The sequence below is a fragment of the Canis lupus genome, chromosome 36 (assembly GCF_048164855.1).
Source record: "Canis lupus baileyi chromosome 36, mCanLup2.hap1, whole genome shotgun sequence".
NCBI classification, from domain to species: domain Eukaryota; kingdom Metazoa; phylum Chordata; class Mammalia; order Carnivora; family Canidae; genus Canis; species Canis lupus.
Genome location: NC_132873.1, coordinates 15,909,700 through 15,927,846, shown reverse-complemented (window position 1 = coordinate 15,927,846; position 18,147 = coordinate 15,909,700). Strand labels below are relative to the sequence as shown.

General features: G+C 47.4%; 1 protein-coding gene across 3 annotated transcripts in view; it reads left to right on the top strand.

The window, feature by feature from the left end:
* The first annotated feature begins 522 nt into the window (after positions 1 to 522).
* ADAM23 (ADAM metallopeptidase domain 23) overlaps positions 523 to 18,147 on the top strand; it is a 166,902-nt gene continuing 149,277 nt past the window's right edge. For all 3 annotated transcript variants that reach the window (XM_072813171.1, XM_072813169.1, XM_072813170.1), the window contains exons 1-2: positions 523 to 739; positions 1,913 to 2,127. In XM_072813171.1, coding sequence (XP_072669272.1) covers positions 538 to 739; positions 1,913 to 2,127 — 417 coding nt within the window. In that variant the 5' untranslated portion in view covers positions 523 to 537. The remainder of the gene's footprint in view (positions 740 to 1,912; positions 2,128 to 18,147) is intronic.

The window sequence follows — 18,147 nt, the reverse complement described above, 5'->3', positions numbered from 1 at the left end:
TGCGCAGTGCGCCCCGTGCCCGGCACTAGCCACAGCGTCGGGATCGGCGTCGGCGGCAGCATCAGGACCCGCGGGCGCGCTCTCGAGGGCGGGGCGCCCCCCCCCCCCCCGCCGCGCGCCCCCGCGCCCCGCGCCCCGCGCCCCGCGCCCCCGCGCCGCGCGCTCGCCCGCGCCGTCTCAGCATCCTCAGCCCCGGCGGCAGCCCCCGCAGCTGCTGGAGCGGCCGCGCCCGCCGCAGGGAGGGAGGAGCATCTGGGGCGGCTCCAAGTTGGCGGAGCCGCCGGGACCCCCGGACTCCTCCGCGGCCGCCCGGGAGGGGCGGAGAGGCGAGAGGCGAGCAGGGGAGGGGAGCCGCCGGCCGCCGGTGCCGCGCCCCGAGCCCCTGCCCCTGCCCCTGCCCCTGCCCCTGCCCCTGCCCCTGCCCGCGGCCGCACCATGCGCGCCCAGCCGGCGTGATCGGCCCCGCCCGCAGCCTCCCCGCAGCCTCCCCCGGCGCTGTCGCCGGCCACACCGAGCGGCGCCCGGGAGCTATGAGCCATGAAGCCGCCCGGCAGCAGCTCCCGGCGGCCGCCCCGCGCGGGCTCCAGCCGGCCCCGCGCCTCCCGCGGCCCCCGCGGCGGCCCCGCCGGCCCGGTGCCCGCCCGCGCGCCGCCCTGCCGCCTGCTCCTCGTCCTTCTCCTGCTGCCTCCTCTCGCCACCTCGTCGCGGCCCCGCGCCTGGGGGGCGGCTGCGCCCAGCGGTGGGTATGGCCCCGGTGCCCTTCGCGTTGCCTGCCCGCCCGCCGGGCCCCGCGGAGGAGAGCGAAGGGCACGCGGGTCCGTGCGCCCCGGACACGTCCCGGGCTCGGCCTCTCCCCCTCTCCCTCCCGAGCCCCCCGTGCGTTCCAGTTCACTTTCTGAAGTCCATTTCTGTTGCATTCACGAAAAACCCCATCCCAACGACGGTCGGTTCCGCCGGGAGGTATTTAGTGGATGCGGGGACCCTCAGCCATCCCTGCAACTTGGCGGAGGGGAAACCGGCGGACGGTAAATGCAGACAGGGAGCAAGTTGCTTCTGGGTGGAGAGGCTGAATGCGAACGGGGAGGATGTAATAATAAGAGTAACAATAATAATAATAGGGGTAACGTGTTGTTTCCTCAAATCGCCTACTGGGTTTATTCGCTGCTGTTGGAATTAGGATGGGGGAGGGCAACTCGGGAGGTAGAAACCTTTGGTTCGTGATTCTCAAAATGCTAGTCATGATAACGAACAATTAAGATAATACGATATTCAATACATAGATGATGGGAAATCAGTGGAAAGGGAAAGCTGGCCCTGGCAGAAAAAATAAAAGGAATTGGAAAGCTGCCAGCATCTGTTTGCCTCTATGGCAAAGGATTTTTTGCTCATCTCAAAGTTTAAAGCAAAAGGAATTGCCTGTTTTGTTTAAGGAATCAATTAACAGCCCCTATCCATGCATTCAGCACTCAAGTTCTCTTCGGAGCGTTCTTAGCTCTCAGCTGGGATACTCCTAGTCAGAGTCCCATTGAGCTGCTGCAGACTCAAGAGAAGGGGTGGACATGAGGGTCGGAACCTCTGAGCATGTTCCCTGAATGTCTTCCCTCAAGTCCACGCCGCCCCCCACCCCTACTCCCCATCCTTCGAAGTATGTATTTGAGACTGGTTAGAAATGTTCATGTAAAGCACAAATAATAATAAATAGTACATTATTGTATAAGCCTCACGGGCTGTTAACCTACTCAGGCCATTTCGTTGTTGCGATAACTTGCTTTGCTGTGTCTCTACTTCTTACTTGCTTATGAATAGAAAACTTTGTTTTTGCAATTAATGGGAACACACATAGTACTTTTGTATTTATAGGGTATATGTGTGTATTTGTGTATCTCTGTGCACCCCTCTCCCCCACCCCCAGCTCCGCATTGGAATGAAACTGCAGAAAAAAATTGGGGAGCCCTGGCAGATGAAGACAACACATCACAACAGAATAGCAGTAATATCAGTTACAGCAATGCATTGCAGAAAGAAATCACACTGCCTTCAAGACTCATATACTACATCAACCAAGACTCGGAAAGCCCTTACCATGTTCTTGACACAAAGACAAGACACCAGCAAAAACACAACAAGGTAGGCAAGGTGGGTCTGGGTATGCAGAGGTGGCTGCCTTGAGGAGTTTTCCTTTGCTTTGATTTTCTGCCAGAATCTGATCTCACAAATTTTACTGCAGCACTTTATTAGGAAATCAATTAATATTATGATAGAGGAGAAATAGGAGGAAGTAAACCTGAGATCTCCTGAGATAGGACTGCTGTTTGGGTTTTTTTTCTCGCTGACTCTCATGTGGAATCTGCATTTTCTTACGGCTTTTTAAATTCTGAAATGTGGTCCATCCGTCTCTCAGGTGCATTGAGCACTGAGCAGGAGTTAAGTGAGCATGTTGATGGTCCTGACTTCTATCTTGGAGGCTTTATATAAGGGTGCAGTGTTCTACCTCCCGTGATGAAAACTGCTTTCCAGCTGCACACAGAAGATGGCTATCACAGGGTATTTGCAGATTCCCTATCCGTCCTTCACGTAGAAATTGAGGGTTAAAATTTAATTTTAAGTTTCTTGCAATGATCAATAGGAAAGAATACTTTTTGTCTGAAGTATTTTCAGTAGGCAAACAATTTGACGTTTTAAAAGATTACGGCGACTATAAACAAACTGTTTATATAATATAGGGTCCAGTTTGGGCCAGCATAGTCTTTCAAGACTTTATCTACATTCATTGCAAGTGGTTGCTTTACTTTCAAGTTGGTTCAGAAAGTGGCACTGATTTTTGAAAAGGCATTCAATAGAAGATAAAGGGGCTTAATGTTCGAAGAGTTGGAAGGATCTTTTCTTCTTGCTTACTGTTCTTTATTTGAGTTAGTAATATTTTGGATGCCAGGCAGATTTACACAGTGGGTCAGTCATCAGTACCTCTGTTCTTTATCATGAGCAAAGAATAGAGTCTGTATGTCAAGTATTTTACCCTGGACTATAGCTGTTCAATGGAGAAAAGTAGTCACTGTCTAACATCTAGAATTTAAGAACTATATCTGTGGTTTATATCATTGTTTTTATTAGTTTTCTAAACTATAGGTAAATGGTAATGGTATTTATTCCTGTTTTACAAACAGGGAGTTAGAAATTTAAGGCTTTTGGGTGATAGCTAATATAAACTTCAAACTAATACAAACAGCTAATATAAACTTCAAGAAGCCTGAACACTTAATTTTTATTATTTTTTTACAAGTCAGTTTTCTGAGAAAATGCTTCCTTTGTATTGAATGTTATTGGAGCAGCTAATTTTGTTTTACAGTATTATGAAGTGGCTGTTACCCACTTTGAGACCAGTAGGACTCTGTTCTCACAGCCCTGTGACATCTGCTCCTATGTAACTCCATGAGTTGACTCCTGGATCCTGTCTGCCCATTTATCTTGTTGATAGGAGGAGTGGGTGGTGACTTCAAGGAAGAAGAATCCAAGGCCCTCTTGTTAATGCATTGGGACCCATTTTATGGCTTTCCTAATTAACGAGACCTTCTATGGTTGAGTGGCAGGTTCTCAAACTCCAGTGCCTTTGGATAGGGGGCTGGAGGAATAAAAACAAAACAAAACAAAACAAAACCAAAAACTACCTTAAAGCCTATTTTAATTTTAGTATATGTGCTGTGCCAAAGCGAGCACCCTTAAAGCTATTTCAAAGAATACTGAAACCCTCCGGAGCTGAGACTTAAAAAAAATTCAGTGGAATATTTTTATAACTCAAATTTTGGAGGCAATGGCCAATGCCTGTCTTCTGGTCTGATGTTATGTGGTCGTTTTGTTGGATGGGACATGGTTTGACTGCTCTATGTCTTAATTTTTATAATAAGGTTTGTTAAACCTTCTCCTGCCACTCATGTAGACTTCTTACTATGGAACACAAACTCACAGTTGGAATGATTCTTCTCCATTTCCACCCTCCATGGTGGTGGTGGGTGTACTCTTACTTTAGAAAAAAAAATCCTTACACAGAAATTATATTTGAGAGCATTTTTCTCTTTTTTGTATTAGTTTAATTGAACAAACATTTGTTGCACATCTCTCCTGTGCAAAGGAGTATGTTAAGGATTCAGAGATAAGAGATAAGGAGTACAAGGATGAACAAGACATGGTCTGTCCTCCAGGAGACACAGAAATGAGATAAGCAAGGTTCTAAAAAGTGTCCTGCACAGGTGTAAACTGTGTCTTGTATTGTGGATTCCCTGGAACTTCCCTTTGTGTTCTATAATTTCCCTTTTATTTCTGTTTTCTTTTTTTAGATTTTTAATTTATTTATGCATGAGAGACATAGAGAGAGAGAGAAAGAGAGGCACAGGCAGAGGGAGAAGCAGGCTCTATACAGGGAGCCTGATGTGGGACTCTATCCCGGGTCTTCAGGATCAGGTCCTGGGCCAAAGGTGGCACTAAACCGCTGAGCCACCAGGGCTGCCCCCTTTTATTTCTGTTTTTAACCATCTCTTGAACTAGTTGACAAAAAGTGTGCCATATGTTTTCTGCTGTATCTTAGGATGACTTGCCTAATAATAGTGATGAGAGATACTTGTCATTTTAGCTGCTTTACAAATGTTTCAGTAAGAGAAAACCTATAGAATTTCATCATTCTTGCTCTTATAAAAGAGGTTTTGATTTTAATATCTGTGTATTAGGTACCTTTTTTTCTCTCCTGATTTCATTGCACTCAAGCACATTTTAATGAATGCCTTAGAAATGCTGAATCACTGTGCCATTCTCATGGATCCTTAGATTGGGGATAGAGGTGGAGAGGGAAGTTCCCAGATATAGGTTGCAAGGCAGGGCTTTGTATTTATTTCATAAATATTCAGTGTTGATCAGTCCTTATTACTTTACAACTATAAAAGTGAAAATGCTATTAACTCTTTCAAAATTTGTAAGTAAAAACAGACTGTGCAAAACACCTCTGTTAATGCCAGTGTTCCTGAAAACCTGGAAGTTCTCTTTGTCAGAGATTGTTTAGGATCCCTTTTATCTCCAGATAGGGTGATGTATAACTTATCGTCCAAATTGCCATTTTTGAGAGTGACTGTGAGCATGCTTAATAATCTTGCTAGGATAAGAAGCATAGACTGAGATGGTCCAGAGTAGATGGGGACCTGTGGCCACCTCAGATCTAAACGATTATGCTCCTTGAGTTTTGGTGCTTATCCCAATTCAAGTTTCTTCACAGACCAAGTTTTATTTTTCTGATGAATTATTGTAAATTTTTTCTTACTTGCTAGGAAGTCAGTTTACCGCCTTGTAGAAGTATCGGGATATGAAATGGAAAAATTTAGTTTTGTTTTGTTACCAACACTTGTCTTTTTTATGTGTGGAGACTTTTACAAGCAAAAATGGAAATTTATGGTTACTAAACAGAAGCATTTTATGAACCACTAATGGCATATATTAATGAAATGGGCCATACATTTAAAAAGAGAAATAATTTAGATTTATTCATTCACATTCATTCATTCATTCTGAGATAATCCTATGAGGTTTGTTCCTAAGAAAGTAATGAACCTGTAGGGGAGGAAAAATAATTTTCCTTCTACCCTTCTAAATTCTTGGCTGAGTCACATCCTCTAATAAAAGACAGTTCAACAGGATGGAAACAAATGGAAGTTTTATACCATATGTACATCTTATATATATGGGAGAGACCCAGGAAAACTGAGTGTGTCTCCAGAATGGCCCAAGTCACTACTTTAGATAACATCTCCAGCTAAAGATGAAAGATGTTGGGGTGGAAGGTGGGGATCCAGTTGTGGGAAGCTGTCAGAAAAAGCACAGTAAGCAATGGTAAGGTAAATCTTTGCCTTCTTTATTGATGAGAGTTCCTAGACGTTTCAAATCATTGTCTTCCTGATAGAAAGATAGATAGAGAGAGAGAGAGAGAGACCCTTACAGATGGAAATTTCTTATAAAATGTAAATGACTCTTACAGAAGGACTTCTACTCCGATTTTCAGAACTTCTCCTGTGTCTGCTGTTTCTTAGAAATAATCAGCCTAAAATAATCCTTTTGCCAAAGAAGCATATTTTAAGATGGTATATTCTCTCCCCCTCAAACCTTTTCCTGAAACTTCCCTTTAGTCAAAAATTACTTGCTCTGGATCCTACTCCTTTAGGATTCTTTTCTCTTCCTGTTGGGAAGGGATGGAAGAGGTACGCTCTGCCTAGCAAGGGATCTAAGAAAGATGAGAGTCATCTCTTTTATTTTTTGTTGGCCTGCACAAAGCTCAGTCTTTTGTGACCTTCCCTACTGTGATGGGGAGCCAGAGCTGTGTATGGAAATAAGAATATGCACATTATAACCTGCTGAATGAGGGGGTACAAATCACCTGCGTAGGGGTCGGCAGGTAGCTCCCCCAGCACCTGAGTGGTCCTCCATCCCAGGTCGTGGGTGAGCAGGAGTTAGAGAGCAGAGTAGCAAGCACCTATTGCTTATGAGGTTGTTGAGGCCAAGGTTACTAACTTTTCGAGGTCTTAACTCCTAAGTGGTTATTTTAAAGATGTTTGTTTATTTATTTATTTCAAAAAATTTATTTATTTATTTTAGAAAGAGAGAGAGAGAGTGAGTGTGGGGGGCAGAGGGAGAGGGACATAGAAGCTTAAGCAGACATCTTGATGAGCACAGAACCAACTTGGGGCTCGATCTCATGACCCTGACATCATGACCTGAACTGAAACCAAGAGTTGGACGCCCAACCAACTGAGCCACTGAGATGCCATGAATGATTTTTATTAAGTAATCTTTACACCCAATGGGGGGCTTGAATTCACAACCTCTAGATCAAGAGTCATATGCTTCACTGACGGAGCTAACTGGGCACCCCCTGAGTGGTTATTTTAAAGGGTGCTCTGGGAAAAGCAAAACAGGAACTTAGCATGGGAATCCTAAAATCAAGTTCCTGAAGAAACGTCCAGACTCTGGGTGTGAACAAGGTTATTATGCTGTACAATGCCTGGGTAGCAACTCAGAAACAACAAAAAAAGTTGTTGTTCTCATCACAATTGACTCTGTGATGCTTAGGTATTAATCTTTAGGGAAAATTCTAGGCACTGGCAGGATTGTGGATAGTAAGAGCCACTGGCAGAGTTTTGGTCACCTAACACATGAGACATGTGAGAAAAGCAAAAATGCCAGTCATCCATATCAGTAGACAAATGAAAGGTTGAAATCCTGTCATAACCATTCCCTTCTTTTATTGAGATCCAGCCAAGATAATAAAGCCCTTGGATAAGGTGAAGCTAGTTGTTTGGTTACAAGCCTGGGTGAGGTTTTGAAACACTTGTACCTGTTGGGCCATCTTTCCTAAGTTTCTCTGACTTTGTCCAGAATTATTAATATACAGGCAGCAGGTGATGCCCTTTATAGCGCATATGCCTCCTTCCTCAGCCAGTACGTAATCTGAAGCTGAATGGTTATCTGAAACTATCTCTGCTAAAGATCATGTTTTTTTTTTTTCTTTATAAGTTTTTTTTAAAAATTTATTTATGACAAACATAGAGAAAGAGAGAGGCAGAGACACAGGCAGAGGGAGAAGCAGTCTCCACACAGGGAGCCTGATGTGGGACTTGATCCCGGGTCTCCAGGATCACACCCTGGGCCACTGGGGCTGCCCAGATCATGTTGTTATTACATTAAGAGTAGGCTTTGGTGCAGCAGCCCAGTGTGTTCCACCAGGGTGGCTGACAGAGTGGTGTTTGCCTTAATGATTTGCTCTTGGGTGCCTAATGCAGCAGCACCTTGCCCAGCCCCTGTGGGGGGTGGTTCGAGGCCTGTGCCCAACATAATGGGGTTGAACGCTGCACACTTTTGATGTCAGGGAGGCAGAAAGACAGGTTGAGGGTTCAATTCAGTGACTTGTAGGGGTGGTCTCAGGGACACTGAAGCGCACTGACATAGATAGGATATCCCAGGGGCCAGAAGGGACACAAATGTGTTGGACGTTGAGGGAAGGAGAAATGCACATATGGAGAACCATGTATGTGTGACATGGCCTCAGGGTACTGGACCCACAGTGGACATCAAGTGCTTGATGAAGGAACCCAAACTAAGTTGAGGTTTCCCCTGAATGGCTGGGCCTTGAGGCCTAAGACCATGGGGATTGTGCTCCTGGGGACAAAGTGTAGTTAGTATTTATCTATGTAGTGTCGATACCTGGGCAGATACAGAGTATGTAAAGGGTGCATGTGGGCTCCTGCCACATGCCACATACCGTCTTGCAAAGGGTCCTGTGTGGGAGTAGTTGAGCACCACAGAGAGCTGTGGGATAAGCTTCAGGGACCAGTAAAGTGCCTTCTGTTGGGCAAATGCGGACAGAGTCAGTCAAGCAGCTGGGTAGACCACTAACTCGGGAAATAGCCTTGTGTTGAGTCCAGTAACATGCCTAGCAGTTCCAGCAGCCCCTCAAAATGAGCTTTGGTTTCTGTCCATTGTATAAAAATAATAAGACTATTGGAGGGCTTGAACGGGAGCTCTGCGTGGTGGCTATGGGTAAGGGTCCCCTACAGAGAGGTGACCTTGTAACTGTGGTCCTTCCAGAGGGTGTAGAGGGAGATGCTGTGGTGGTGGCAGGATCTGAAGCCAGGAAGAGGTCCTCTCAATGGAAATTGAACTCATGGACTCCCAGGGTGACGCATAGTGTGGGCCAGTCTAATGGGTGTGGTGAGGGCAAGCATCTGAATGAAGTGTTTAAAGAGACCCTCATAGGTGGTGAGATGGACACATACGTTGGCCTTCCAAAGCTCAAAGGCACAGTAGGGAATAACTTGGCAGCCAGAGTGCCACCTCACACTTGAGCAGAGAGCATTGCGATAAGCAAGGGGTTCTGGGGCAGACACACAATTAAGTGCAAAACGTCACTCAAGGGGGTGATCAGCAGGGAATTTAGATAAACAGGCATTCGGTTCAGCAACCAAGTCCCAGGCAGTGCTTGCCCTCATCAGCTGCTGTGCCTTCCTGGATGTCATCTCTACTACAATGGAAGCTTGCAGAGCAGTGTTTGGGATGAGGTTGTAGGTTTGGGCGTTGTCATCTCCAGCATTGTCACAGGTGGAGGAGCCATCTCAGAGAAGGGTGGCTCTCTCAGGTAGTTACCCAGGAGGGGAACTGAAGGGTCAAGGGGTCTAAGAAGGTTGCATAGATTTGGGGTGCCCAAATTAAGGTTTGCTTGAACTGTCGGGAGCATTTACTCAGCAAATCACAAATTCTCAGTAAATTTTGGGAGTCCTTCAGATGTACCTTGAAAATAATTAGGCAGTACTGTTCATCCATGAATCCTAAGGGTTGGAGGGGCGCCTGGGTGGTGCACTCAGTTAAGCATCTGACTCTTGGTTTTGGCTCAGGTTGTGATCTCAGGGTGGTGAGATCCAGCCCTGTGTCAAGCTCTGTGCTCAGTGTGAAGTCTGCTTTTTTCTCTCCTTCTACCCCTCTCACTTGTGCATGTGCTCTCTCTCTCTTTTTCTCTCATTCTCTCAGTCAATCAATCTTTAAAAAAAAATAATAAGACTTTAAGGCACTTGTGTAGCTTGTTTTAAAGAAAATTTAGTTATATACTCCTAACAATTTAGCATTTGGCCCTATATTACTAGAGACGGGTCTGAACTTCATAAGCCTATCAGCCAATTAGGTTTGAAATTGGGGTAATGTAATGATCAGTGCTCAGAAAGAGATCAGGATGTCAGTGAACATGTAAGCAGGGCTGGTGGCCTTTATGCTAGCATCCATACCAGGTGGCTTTGGGGTACAGCCCCTCTAAGTCTGACTTTCAACTCTTGCTCTCTGCCCCCACTGGGGTGAAGTTGTGGGCAAGTGCTTTATGGTCCAGCGACTTTCTAGTGTTGCTTCTCTAGGTTGAGGAGAAGCCCTGTGACCCAGATGGCACACAAGACACAGAGTAAGGCCAGCAGCAGTAAGCATCTGTATTTTATAGTTGTGCGCCTGCCCACTGACTGCCCCATAGTGAGATTTATTATGGGGCTGTTGTGGGTCAACAGTTCATTGGGAGCCTCCTCCAGAGTGGGGTAGGTCCAAGTGGTGTAATTGTATCACCATGCTGTCATCTTCTGACGTTGCTGGTGTCAACCAGCCTGAGTACCTCTTCCCCTTTTAGAGAGCTCCACACTATCCCTTTTGTGGGTCCTGGTGCAATTATTTTCACCTCCTTTGGGGAGGTATGGTTGGGAGAAATGAGCCATCCACTAAAGCCACTATACATTGGAATTTCAGGTGGAATTTGCATATCAAGCAGGTAGGTGTGCTCCAGGAGCAGCACGGTGGGTCTGTGTTTTTCTAATGGGTCTGGACTAGCTATGACTAGGGGGTCATAGCTAACCACTTGTTCCTGGTTGGGTTGCCAATGAGTATTCAAAGGTGAGATGATTAACACTTTAAATCTATAAAGGGACTCAAAACGGTTGGGGAAAAGGTAGATAATATTGTCCTGTAAGGGGAAAGCATCAGATTCCCCTGATCACAATCACAGGCAGCATGAACTCAGTTGGTGTGAGGATCATGCTGGCCACGTGGCCTAGGGTCTAAAGTGGTAAGTGCCCCTGGCAGCCGGAAGGTCCATCTAGGAGTTCGATTACTACCCTGTAACTTAAGGAGCAACTTGAGAGATGAAGGTACCACGGGATGCCCTGTAGGAGAGCCCGGTGCTAGCCCAGCACTGTGATACAAGGGCGGTAAGGTGAGGTCCTTGATCTGAGTCAATGATGTCTGCAGGGCTGAATGGGGACAGATGTACTTAGAAAAGAGAAATTACCTGCTCTGTAGAGGTGTTCCTGGAGGGTGTAGCAAGCAATAGGCCAGTAAGAGGATCCATGCATGTCATTGTGAAGTGGTTGGTGCCCACTGACAGAGGAAGTGACCCTATGAAATCAGCCTGCCAGAGGCTAAAAGGGCGGTTCCCTCACAGAACTGAAGCATGCCAGGACAGTGTCCAGTGTTTGGTTTGGGAGCATAATTTGCGAGTCAGAACAAGCAGAATGCCCTGTGGTGGGCCCAGGTCACTGAGGCAGCAGCTCCCTCATGACCTGAAGAGATGTGGGACCATTTGGCCAGAGGATAAGGAGCATGCACGTCATGACTAAGAAAGGTCAGAAAGGCAGAGCCAAGGATGGATCGATGCTTGTGTGCGTAGGGGAGAGGAGGGCTGTAGTTTGGTGGTGGTGGGTAGAGCTGGAGTTGTCTTTAGTAAAGAATCGGTGGCTCAGAGCTCCAACTGGGGGTGACCTGGATTTGCACCGGGGCTTCCTCTTTCAGTTCAAGACAGTCTCTGGTATCCTTTGAGGGTGTTGAGAAGTGGGTAACCTTAACCGTAACTAGTGTCTGGCCAACTTCACATTGGGGCAGCTCAAATGGGGTGGCCTTGAATGGAAAAGTTGTCTGGCTGCCATTGGCCTTCTATCCTGTTAGCAACCTCCCATGAGTCAGTAAAAATATGGGCTGAAGCTTGTCATGGGCAGTGGTGCTCTGCACAGCCATTTGTCCTGCTGTAAGCTCAGTGAGCTGAGCTGACCCGACTGGCCATCTTTGACAAGCATGGTGCTGCTTGATAAGCATGGTGGCAGGATGGTAGGCTGCTGCGCTCCAGGGGGCTCCACTGGGGGTGGTAGTGGTGCTGCCATCAGGGAAATATACAGACTCCCCTTCTCATTCCATCAGCTCTTCCGGGGGCTCCCCCAGGTTGCTAGAGACTTAGGCAATGAAGACACTATCCATCAGTTCTTCAAGGTCCATGGGCAGGGGATTGAGGACTGGGGAAGCTGCATCCTCCTGCAATTTGGAAAGACCTGTCACATCAGGTTTAGCCTGTTCCCAAAGGTACCATTCCCATTTTTTTTTTAAGATTTTATTTATTTATTCATGACAGAGAGAGAGAGAGAGAGAGAGAGAGAGAGAGAGGGGCAGAGACATAGGCAGAGAGAGAAGCAGGATCCATGCAGGAAGCTTGATGTGGGACTTGATCCCAGGACTCTAGGATCATGCCCTGAGCGAAAGGCAGATGCTTAACCGCTGAGCCACTCAGGCGTCCCAGTACCATTCCCGTTTTAGCAGAGAGGCATTTGTAGCTGTGTGAGCCACTGTTGGGCGGTGTCCCTTGTCCATGGCCTATTGGTAAGGTGTGTACACAGAGCGGGTTCCATTACCACGAAGGCCTCTGTTTCTAACAAAGCCAATAAATGACCAGAATTTGATGTTCTAAGGGGATGTCGTGGGCAGCTGTGGAGGGCAGCTGTATGGTGCAGAAGCCTATATGGCAGCCAGGAGGAGCCATGTTCAGTCCACAGTAGACTCTGAGATGCATAGTCCACGGTGGCCAGTGGGCTCCAGTGTCAATGAGAGCAGTAAAATGTTGTCTATTATCCGTGTCACGATGGATAATTGGAGAAGTCACCAGAGGAGGGATAAGTTCAGGGAACTGCTGGGTGCGTTGGCAGCCCCTCTCAGAGATGAGAACGTGGGACCCCAGATCCTGCTACTGGGGCTGGAGTGCTCTGAGAGATGATGGCATTTTTCCTTGGTGGAGTTGGGGGGGGGGCAGCTGGCAGTACCTCGAAGTGTCCTCAGTGCCCGAGCAAAGGCTTGTACCTTGTTTTTGGACTGTCCAGAGAGTAAGTCATTAGGGATCTTTGATCTCTGGAGAGATTAAGTCTTTAGGGCCCCGTGATTGCCGATACAGTGAGGCCTTTCTTGGTCATCTCCAGAGGGAGGGAGCAAGGGGCCACTTGTCAGTGGGAACTGAAGAGGGAACCAGAAACCGCCAAATTCCCTAGGGCCCCTTCTTTGGGTTCCTGGCTGATGGGGCAGAGGATTCCATTCATCTTCACCAGCAAACAAGATTGGGGCTTCAGGAACACTCTTTCATGTCTAGCTACAACACTGATGCAGTCTAAAGTCTGTTGTTGTACCATGTCTAACATTTCTATGAATAGTAACAGCATGGCCTTATAATTAAGGGGAGTGCCCTTGAAGAAGAACTTAGATCGGCCCCAAAGACATGTCCTCTGGGTTAGAAATGGTCAGGGGGTCTGTGGGAGCATAATGCTCAGCAGAATGATATTCCCATCGAACCATCCCGATTTTACATAAGAAGAGGTGCGCTTTATTTAGTTGTCCACTCACAGTGACCCTGTTGGGCCCAGTGCCAGGCCGTCAGCATCCAAGCCGGGAGAGACAGAGTGTCTTTCCCCTTATCCTTATGGGCTCTGAAGGTGCGGGGTGGCCTCTTCCTCAGGGTCTGTCCCCTTTTGTATTTCTTTTGTGTCTCCTCTCCTGGTGGCTTGATGCATTTTGGAGTGTCCTTGCTGTGGTGACAAATCTGGGGGCTCCTTTCAAGAGTCTCTAATAAAATGGGCCCTTAATATCTTGAGGGTTTTTAAAAAGATTTTATTTATCTGAGAGAGAGAGAGAGAGAGAGAGAGGGAAAACGAGAGTGCACAAACCGGGGGGCAGTAGAGGGAGAAAGAGAAGCGGGCTCTCTGAGTAGGGAACCCAATGCGGGACTTGATCCCAGAACCCTGGGATCATGACCTGAGCTGAAGGCAGATGCTTAACCTACTGAGCCACCCAGTGCCCCTATCTTGGGATTTTAAAACAAATTATGAATTTTGGGGTCTTTGACCAGTCAGTCTAGCCAAATGGTGCATCTTGGCTAGTGTAAGCAAAAACTTGAAGCCATTTCCAAAGACTCGTGAGAGCCAATCAGTGCCCTTCTTCCCCTCCCTTTGGAGGGGAAGCCCTACCATCCTTTGGATATTTTTCTAGAATGTTACATTTGTATCATGGTATATAGCTAGGTGTCTGTTTTTCATTTATGCTGATTGTCACCGGATGTTTTGGTATGAACGGGTAGTAGCAGGGGACACCTGGGACAAAGGTTGTCTCTTTCCTGGCTCATAAGCTGCTACCTCCTTTCCTGGGTGTCCCAATCAACTTCCAAGGGGTTGGGGTCTTCCTCCACTACGTATAATACTAGCCAGTGCATTTGGGAAAGCCCTCAAGCTCCAAGAACGTAGCATTAGTGATTAGGCATGTTGGTTTGCCACTGTGCTAAGTAAAGCCTAAAACATTGGAGCAGGGGTCTTTCAAGCATCTGGTAGTGTTTTGACCTCCTCTGGGAACTTGGGAAGAGCTGGTACCATGTGCTTGGGGGCCCTGATTTTATTAAGAATTTGTTTTGCTCACCAGGGCAAGGGTGGGACTTCTGGTATCCTGTGGAGTTGGGGGACAGTCTGTGACAGCAGCAAGGAATGCAGCAACATACAAGAAGCTTGCCTTGGCAGCGTTGGCCCACTCGGGTGCCATGATGCCTGTGGTAGAGTTGTCATGGGATAGGACTGGTTTCTAGAGCTCAGCACCTGGTGCAGATCCCTGATGTAGTGGCCCAGCAGCCTGCCTCTCCTTTAGACCCTGACCTAGGGGAATTCTCCTTGTTTCCCAGGACCCGAGAGCTGGAATCCCTGGTTCCTGCCTATGAGAAAGAGGGAGAGCCCTACCATCCTTAGTTATCTCGGCTTGGCTCAATGCTGGAACTTTTGCATATAATTATAGCCAATCATCTCCAGACTAGACACCCTTGCAAGTCTTGTTTGGAGACTCTTGGGAAACCTTCCCACCTCAGACTGAGTCCTACTTGTTGGTCTATGCAGAGGGGTGTGACCTTTCACAGCACTGACGATTTCAGGTGGGGATTCGAGGCAATACCTGGCAGGAGCAGTACACAGGGACACAAAAGGAGACCACAGACCACAGCAAGCAGTGGCTTCTTCTTGAGAAACTGAGCAGTCCGGGAGGGAAATTAGTAAGCCAAACCTCTGGCGTTGTTTGGGGGTACAAATTGCCCACAATCCCATCCTGATTGCCAATTGGAAATCCTAGGCTCAAGCTCTTATCTAAATATTCCAGACTCTGGGTGTGACTAGGGTTATCACACTGTAAAATGCCTAGCTGCAGTTCAGAAAGCAAAACTTGTTTTCTTCATCAGATCTACTCCCCACCACCCCAGACTGAAGGGAGAGAAGAGAAATGTTTAAATGAATTTAGATCATGATGATTATTGCATCCTACTTGACTTCAGACCAAGGCTGGTTCCATGTTTCCTGGTCACCCAGAAGCCAGCGGCTCCCTGGTCTTGGTGTGGGGCAGCTGGAAGAGTTACAGGGTCCTTTCTCAGAATTGATAGAGGTGGTGATTCTAAGGTTAAATGATAATACAAACTTTTATATTGGCCTCAACATTCTTTCTAGGTTTTCCAGGTGGTCCGAAGCAGTCATTACAAAATCGTATAGAATTTGGGCTTGTAATGGTTTTGCTTGTAATGCCTGTTATATAGTGGGTTGTCAGTAAATAGCTATTGAATGAATTGATGATTGAACACTCATATGATAGAAAGAGTACCATGCTTTCTGTGAAATTTTGTGTTATAATCAAATTGACATTCAAAAGAACCTCAAGTTACTGTTGAGAATTTTTGGCACAGTGACAGATCAGTAGGAGAGATGATTTTGATCTTGAGTTTTTAGTGTTGCAGAAATCACACTGTATGTTTACATTACCTAAAATAGTAAAAATAGCTGTACCAACGGTTCTTAGATCATCCCTACACTGTCATCCACTATTAATCGTTAATGTGGATAATCAAGAGCTGACCACGTGATAGCCTTTCTATTGCCATGGGTCAATTCTCTGAGGTGAGTCCACCCATATAGTTTCCGATAAATCAGATTTATGTCTGTTAGACATTAGTTCTGCTTGGTTCAGCAAACAGTTACTGAATGCCTGTTTTGGATCAGGCACTGTGCTAGATTCTGGGAAAAGTGGTGGAGGGTATTATGGAGTCCCTACCCTTGTTCATAATTGAATGGGCATCAGGAACAAGGCAATTGGTGGTGTGTGGTTCATGCCAGTGCAGTTGGTAGTTGAAAGAACAAAAATCTATGGGTACCCAGGAAAGTCAAAGAAAACTTCATGGAGGAAGAAACAATTGAGCTGACCCTGAGGAGCAGTTAGGAGGTAAGTTTTTGGGAGTTGGAGAGAGGGTGGAGGGTGAAGGAGGTGAAGGAGGTCTACAGAGTCAGCAGGCAAAGGCTCTGGCCTGCTGAGAGGCTGTAGAGGGTTTGTGTGGTCAGTGTGAGAAGGGGAAAGCCAAGGGTGGGAAATTTAAAAGAATTGGCGATGAGTGTTAAATTTGTAGTCAATTAAGAAGAAAAAAACACTAGGGGCACCTGGGTGGCTCAGTCAGTTAGGTGTCTGACACTTGGTTTCAACTCAGGTCATGATCTCAGGGTTGTGATATCGAGCCCCACATTGGGCTCTGCACTGAACGTGGAGCCTGCTTAAGATTCTCTCTCTCTCCCACTCCCCATGCCCCTCCAACCCACTCACACACTCAAAAAAATAAAAATAAATAAACTAATTCCTCTAGAAACCCAGTAATGTACATGTTTACGGATGTGGCAGTTGAGATTTATAGTTAGTGTCTTCAGAAAGGACAAACGGCTAGTCAGTGGCAGACAGAGCCAGGATTTACAGCCAGTCTTATTCTTTGCAAAGCCCCTGTGGCAGGGAGAATAAGGTCTGTGGGAGTGGTGGCGGCGAGTGTGCAAGGCTGTGCAGAGTGCGAAGAGCTTAGGGGTTTGGATATTCCGTATCAGATGGTGAAGGCCCGAGAAGCCGATGGAGTGTCGGTTCTGTGGCTCCTCGGGGAACTCACCTTCTCTTACCTCTTGGGAGGGACAGACCATACGCACAGCAAGAACAGCACCAGCGACAGGGACACAACGGTGCCCGGCACTGACAAGTGCTTGAGATGCAATAGTGTATATGCTAGAGGACGGTGAGTGTGGGGATGCCCTTGAGGAATGGGAAGACCCGGCCCATCGCCTTGGCTGGGAGTAACCCAGCCACCGTGACTCCACAGGGGTGTGGGGGCAGCACCCACTGTTGATTTCAGTCCCCCCCGCCCCTCGCTGGCCGCACCCCCAGCCTTCTTTGTTTCTGTTCCCTGCCTGGCTCCCAGAGGTGTTTCCTTGACTCTTCTGTCCCGTGAAGCCGGGACCCTAGCTGGTCACTGCACCCTGCTCCAGGTGGCCACTGTGCGCTGCAGCGGGCTGCGCCGAGATGAGCATCCGAGGTCTGGCAGGGCTGGACTCCTCCCTGCTGACTGTGTAACTGCTAGTGTCCATCTGTCTCACTTGTCCTCAGCTTCTGTTGGCAGACTGGGCCCCTGTCCCACTCTCTGGAGCCAGTCAGGAAAGAGCCCAGGGCCGTGCAGCTGCCCGCTGCACTTGCCCAGGCGTGTGGCATCACCCAGTCTGAGAGTCGGGTCAGCCAGGAGGAGAGCTGCGCATGGGCCTTCCGCATTTTCCTCGGTGGCACAGCCGTCTTTCTAGCCATCTGACAGTGAACCTGGGGGGGCATCTTTGACTCTTTTCTCTTCTTCATCTTCTGTCTATGAATAGTCACTTATTAAGTCTTGACGTTTCTTCCTTGAATACGTTCCTCCTCCTCTCTCTGCATTGTGCTCTTGTCATTACCTCTTGTCTCTCTGTCAGTCCATCAGTCCCCGGGCTGGCAGATGAATCTTGGAAGGCTGACTTCATCCCAGAACTCCCCTTATCCGTGTGCATCAAGTGGGATTTCAGCTCAGTGAATTTTACTTGTGGGGTGAAGGAGCATTCTGGGGAAGAGCCGGCGCTCTCTTCTGTGTCCTGTGTCCACGTTTGCTGTTCTGCAGGCCTTTGGCATCTTTCCAGGCCTGTTTATCCAAAGGTCAGCCCATGGCAGGAGGTAGTTTTGTCTGGATGATTCCACTCGTATCTGTCCAGACTCTAGGGCTAGTTAGGGGAAATCCCTGTCCTCAGTGGCAACAACCGAAACTCAGTAATGTGTTCTCAGGCTTTTGTTTCAGGTTCAAGTACTGACAAATTCCTGTTTTAGGAGATTGTGTCTTCTCCATCTTTAAGATCTGAGTAATTAATTGTTCCTAGAGTATAAGTTTCTCTGAATAAAAATGTTTTATTCCCCTCCAAAATGTACGTAGTCATAAGGCCTTATTCACACAAAGTA